The sequence below is a fragment of the Callospermophilus lateralis genome, chromosome 5, assembly GCF_048772815.1.
Source record: "Callospermophilus lateralis isolate mCalLat2 chromosome 5, mCalLat2.hap1, whole genome shotgun sequence".
Lineage (NCBI taxonomy): Eukaryota > Metazoa > Chordata > Mammalia > Rodentia > Sciuridae > Callospermophilus > Callospermophilus lateralis.
Genome location: NC_135309.1, coordinates 67,792,087 through 67,798,086, shown reverse-complemented (window position 1 = coordinate 67,798,086; position 6,000 = coordinate 67,792,087). Strand labels below are relative to the sequence as shown.

The 6,000-nt window shown below is 44.4% G+C and overlaps 1 protein-coding gene across 2 annotated transcripts in view; it reads left to right on the top strand.

The window, feature by feature from the left end:
* The first annotated feature begins 2,451 nt into the window (after window positions 1-2,451).
* The window catches only part of Sh3rf2 (SH3 domain containing ring finger 2), a 128,094-nt gene continuing 124,545 nt past the window's right edge, over window positions 2,452-6,000 (top strand). For both annotated transcript variants that reach the window (XM_076856766.2, XM_076856765.2), the window contains exons 1-2: window positions 2,452-2,527; window positions 3,643-4,127. In XM_076856766.2, the coding sequence (XP_076712881.2) occupies window positions 3,750-4,127 (378 nt within the window). In that variant the 5' untranslated portion in view covers window positions 2,452-2,527; window positions 3,643-3,749. The remainder of the gene's footprint in view (window positions 2,528-3,642; window positions 4,128-6,000) is intronic.

The window sequence follows — 6,000 nt, the reverse complement described above, 5'->3', positions numbered from 1 at the left end:
AATGGAATATTAGTCAGCATTAAAAGAGAATAAAATTATGGCACTTGCAGGTAAGTGGATGGAGTTGGAGAATATCTTGCTGAGTGAAGTAAACCAATTCCAAAAAACCAAAGGCCGAATGTTCTCTCTGATAAGTGGATGCTGATCCATAATAGGTGGGAGGCAAGGGGAAAACGGAGGAACTTTGATTGGGCAAAAGGGAGGGAAAAGAGGGGGCCAGGAAAGATGGTGGAATGAGATGGACATTACTACCCTAGGTACGTGTTTGACTGCACATATGGTTCAATGGTATATCATGTACAATCAGAGAAATGAATAATTGTGCTGCAATTATGTACAATGAATCAAAATGCATTCTACTGTCATATATACCTAATTAAAATAAATAAAGTAGATTTGAGAAGAAGGGAAAAATAAAGTCTTAGCAGTTGGGCTATGCAGCTAGTATTTGATATATGTTACTGTTATTAAGATTATGTGTGTGTGCATCGTTATGGAAGCATGCGTGTGCATGTAAGTGCAGATGTGGAATATCAGGGAGATAGAGTGTGTTTAAGAATAAGAGAAGGAAGAAGGTAGGATATTGCCAACCCCTGCAGCAGAAGTTCTAGCACTGAGTGGCCCTTTCTGGGGGTGAGGGGACTGCATGGATGCTTACAGAGGACAGCAGCTTTACTAAGTGGGAAATAGTAAGGAGAAGATAGAGCCTCAAACAATAAAAGATGTGCTTATGGGCACAGAACCAAGAGTGGGAATTAACTGAAGGATACAGAAAAGTGAAATGGGATGGGATTTTTTTTTTTTTTTTTCCTTTTTGGGTACTAGGGATTGAACTCAGAGGAGCTTTATAACTGAACTATATCCTCAGCCCTTTTTGTTTTGTTTTGTTTTAATTTTAAGATGGAATCTCACTAAGTTGCTTAGGCTTGCCTCAAACTTGCGATCCTCCTGCCTCAGCAGCTGGGATTACAGGTGTGCACCACCACACCCAGCAGGATGGGATGTTTTTGAAGCTCAAAGGGGAGTTTAAAAAAATAAGTTAAAAATTATGTCTGAAACTGACATGAAAATTAGGACTCAGTGGCCAGAAGACAGATAATTTCATTCACTCCTTCCCAAAGTTCCCCCTTGTTTTGAGCTTTATGTATGTTTGATTTTCCAGAGATGACATGAATGAACTTTGAAAGATAAGAAATCCACAATAGTGTTTTCAGGCCTCTTGGTCCCCTCTTAAGATTTTTCTCGTACCTCTCTGAGTGTTTTCCAAATAATAAAGAAATGGGTAATTATTTTGAAACAGAAAATATATTTTTAAAAAGACAATTAGTTTCTAGCCCCATTTCTGTCCTTAACTCACCAGACAACTTCAAAGAATCTCTTGATCTCTGTGGGCAGAGATGCCTCGTTGGCAAGAGTTGATTGGTCAATTTTGGTCATTATATTTTGACTTCTTGCCATCCTAAATGACGTTTAGCTTCCTTGAACCATCTCTTCTCCTCTTGAAGTTATATCATTCTATCACAGCAGTTAAGAGCACAGACCACCTTCTGCTAGCTGTGGTGACTCTGGGGATGAGTTATCTCTCTATGTCTTGGTTTCCTCAACTGGAGAGTGAAGGTAAAGAGTTTAGTGTATCCTTAAGTTGTTAAAAGGGTTAAGCAGGTGAATTCAGGTAAGGTATTTAGAACAGTGCTTGACACAGATAAGGCTATCCCTGTGTTAGGTAACATTATTATTATTTACTTACTCAATTGGAATCCTTTGTAACTTTGCATGAGATGCACTATTGACAAATCAAAAATGGAAGTATAAGACCTTATCTGGGATACCGAAAAGACTACAGTGGGTAGAGGGCAGGAGAAGAACTGGGACAATTGCGTTTCCTTGGTTAAAAAAGAAAGAAAGAAAGAAAGAAACTTCTGTACTTTGATTTCAAGTATGTGTATTGTACACTTACTTTTTTTTCCTTTTAAATTAAAGAGATTGAGTCAAAGGTCACTTTAGTCCCTCTTATTTCTAACTTCAGGGACTGGCCGTGGTCTTTAAGGAGCAGTCTTTCCTATGTGGCTGGCTAATCCTTTTTATCGTGGCTGCCATTAATGTTTGAACTTCTCATGAAAAACTTATAAAGGTTTAAATAAACAAGATCATCTTGGCATGTTTATAACTGAGCAGGTTTCGACTTCTTGGATAGGGAAGACAATAGGGAAAATGAAAATACAAACTTTGTCAATACTTGGCTTGCTGGGATGGCTTCTATTTTGCTTCTGATAATCTTTCCCCAGAAATTGACTCAAGAGACATAAAAGAAAGATGAGCAGCAGAGCGTAGCTGATAGGCAGCAGCCTGGCGGCGAAAGCGTTAACAGGGCCGGGTAAGGCGATCCCTTGAAGTGAGTAGGACTCTGAGTTGTTAAAGTTTTGAAAGCGGTGGCAGCCGCGCACTTGGGGAAGGGAAGCCAGCTGCAGGGCGCGCAGTGGAGCCGTGGACCGGCTGAGCAGAACTCCGCCGAGGTTAGAGGCACAAGGTTAGTGGCCCCCGCGCCTCCCCGCCCGTCGCGCGCGCTAACATCTTTGGAGAGGAGTCCTGGGAAGGCGAGGCGCCATCTCTCATCCCCGCCGGTCGTGTCTGCCCTGCTTACGCGGGGCCACCCTCCTGCCAAACCTCCCGGCTGCGGGGCTCGCCCAAGCCTTGGCACGCGGAGGAACAGCTGTCTTCGTCCCAGGAGACTTTTCTAAACTGGAGACTTGGTTTCAGATATCCAAAAGGGAACTGTTTCTGAAACCAGGATTGTTTTCAGACCACACACACACACACCCTACCTGCACATGCTGCTTCGTCTTGGTTTTTACAGGTTGTGACCACAATCCAGAATTCCTATCTGCTTCCGCTGAAACTGAGAACAATTGTTGAAGTAACTAAACAGGCTGCACGACTTTACCTTGTAGGAGGAAGATTGTGTCTGAGGCTAAGACAATCAGGCGCTGGGGCGGGGGGACGGGGGGGGGGGCGGGGGGAGCGCTTCCAAGTACCCTAGCCTGTACTTAACGCAAAACAATTCTTGCACATTAGTTTGTAGTAGTTTTTCTTGTATGTTGCCAGAACGAATAGCGGAGGAAGATAGATTGTGAAGGACGTGATCCTGCATCTGCATGGGTTTCATAGAAACTTACCAACTTAAACTTATCTGCACGTGATGCAGATAACACACAAACTTAAATCTAGGGAAAGACGGAGTTATTGATAGATAATGTCGCAGAAATTACAATCTGACCGGGCTTTGATTTGAGAATTAAGATTTGACTGTTCCAGAGCTTCCACCAGGCAGGGATAAAAGACCCCTTCCTGCCTTGGATGGTAGAGGCGCAGGACTAACCCCCTGGGCAACTCAGTTTTCTCTCCCTGTTCTCCAACGCACAGAGGCAAAGAGCAGTCAGTTGCCGTGCTGAATGTTCCCTCTGATTCTTGCAGCAGGCACCAGTGGAGTTTTATACCTGCTAGCACTGAATCAGAATGACTCATACGAAACTTGGGTTCCGGAACAGAGTACTTGCAAAGTGCCTTATGAGACACTGCCTCAATGTAGGTGGGATAGACCTCTCAGAGCAGTCACATTTTTTCCCTCCTTTCCTTTTTAAACAGGCAGGAATTCTGACGCTCTCAAGAGACCCTGCTCTGCCAGCTTGGCTCAACTGCCCCTACGATGTGGACCCTGCTCCTTCAGGTCGGGGCTGGAGTTTTAAAATAAAATGGATGATTTGACGTTACTTGATCTTCTGGAGTGCCCTGTGTGTTTTGAAAAGCTCGACGTCACAGCCAAGGTCCTTCCTTGCCAGCACACCTTCTGCAAACCATGTCTACAGAGGATTTTCAAGGCCCACAAGGAGCTGAGGTGTCCAGAATGCAGGACCCTGGTGTTTTGCAGCATCGAGGCGCTGCCGGCCAACCTGCTGCTGGTGCGTCTTCTGGATGGCGTACGTTCAGGGCAGAGCTCCGGGAAAGTGGGCTCCTTCCGCAGGCTGGGCGTGCTAACCTCACAGGACGGCAGAAAAAGCAGGACCAGCCCCAGAGGTCTGCAGGCCAGCCCTTTCCGGCCTGTGCCCAGTATCAGAATCCACATGGACGGGGTAAGAAAGATCTTAATTGTTAATATCATGTCCACTTGGAGGTTGTGTGTGTATATACAGAGCCAGGGATAGTCTTCTCTTAGTTACATTTGGAATGCCACCATTAATTCCCTGGAGATAAGTTTCCGTGAACAATTATCATTTTGCTGAGACATGAGGGAATCCAGAACCTACCTAATCCATCTGAGAATTCCTTAAAATTTCCAAAGTTTTTTAAATTCTCCTTATTTCTTGTTTACAGCTATCAGGATAAGGAACCCCTTTTAGATTATATTTTGGGCCTTTCACTTCTGCTGTTCTTGAGTCCAAACCTGTGCATGAGAAATGCCCAGAGGGTGAGAAAAAGAGAGAAAACAAATCCAACTGCTGGTTGGTTTTGAGATCTCTAAAAAGTTTCCAAATGTCAGATATTGTTTGAATTTTACCCAAATCTGTCTTCCCATTCCTAGTCATAAAGCTCTATTATGACATTGCTCATTCATAATCTGTTTGAAGCTATCAAGATACTTGACACCCCAGATCATTTGAGAGCAAAGCGTCTATGTGGGTGGACTGACTGATAGCGAAGATTGGGCTGTGAAATTCAACAGATGTGTGTAGAAGCCCTGCAGATGTGTCTCACTTTACAAAACGAATAAAACACGCAAAAAATACGCGTCAGGGGCTGCAATAGAAAAACAACAGACCCTGTGAAACCACAGAGGAGATTACCCAATAATGCTTTTTTGTGTCTAGATAATGCAAATTCCTTTGTCCAGCTCTGCAGACACACCCCAAGAACCTTATCTGACCTGGCAGTGAGCCTTGTTGTGGGATGCTATGTAAGGGAACATATCAAGAGAAGGACAAGGTCCTTGTGGGTCCAGAAGGATTATTTGCACTGTCACCCCTGGAGTCAGTGTGCCAAAGTGGACACAGAGGCTGTGGCTTAGATTGTTGGCATGCTTAGAAAATCAAAGCTGCATTCCTTGAAGTCTTGCCTAAAACAAGCTTTAATACTGGAAGGAGGGTCCCAAAACTGCTCTGACAAATAGTAGTGTGTTGCAGGGGTGTGCACAGGACTTCCTCACATAGGAGAAGAGCTTATACATTTGGAACAATCTTCTGAAATTTTCCCTCCAAAAGCTTAGCCCTTTTCCAGTTCACTGTACCTTTAAGCCACACATGTGGTAGGGGTGTATGTGAACATTCAAAAAATGAGAGCGGGGAGAAGCTGGACTTTGTTGTGATTTCTTCACAGCAGATTTTATTGCTGTTGTGTGTGTGTGTGTATGTGAACACATTCCAGAAAAGGGCTTGGCACTCCTCTTTAAGTCTCCATTAGCCCTGGTCTAGTCATCAATCAGAATCCAGAGGCCTGCAAAGGCAAAGTGGGGGAGGGGAGCAAACTTTACTCAAACATGCCTTGTTTATAGGGAAAAGGGCTCTATCTCTGGGTCTGTAAATCTCCCCTTGAATTCCTAAGGTCCAGCAACCTGTCCCTCCCCCTCCTTGCAAAAATCTGACTTGCCTTTCAGGAGTGTCAATACTCACTAAGGACAAGTTGCCAGACTGGGAAGCAAGTCCCTTATCAACTTCACATACTTTCTTCAGGTTTTCATCTTTTTGTGTGTGGCTGTGTTGCTAAGAAATGGTAGCAATGAGTAGGTGCACAGCTCTCAGGATTCACAGGGCCCTTCTGGCACAGGGGATTAAGACGAGAGCTGATTATACATAAGAGAAAGCCATCAAGATACGGGATGTCCTTGGCACTCTTCTGCAGGGACTTGTAACCTCAGACTAAGGTGCCAGTGCCCTCCAAGCCACTCTGGACCAAGGCCTGTCATAAGACTGAAACAGAACCAAGCCTTGAAGGGCTCTTGCTTAGGGCAGG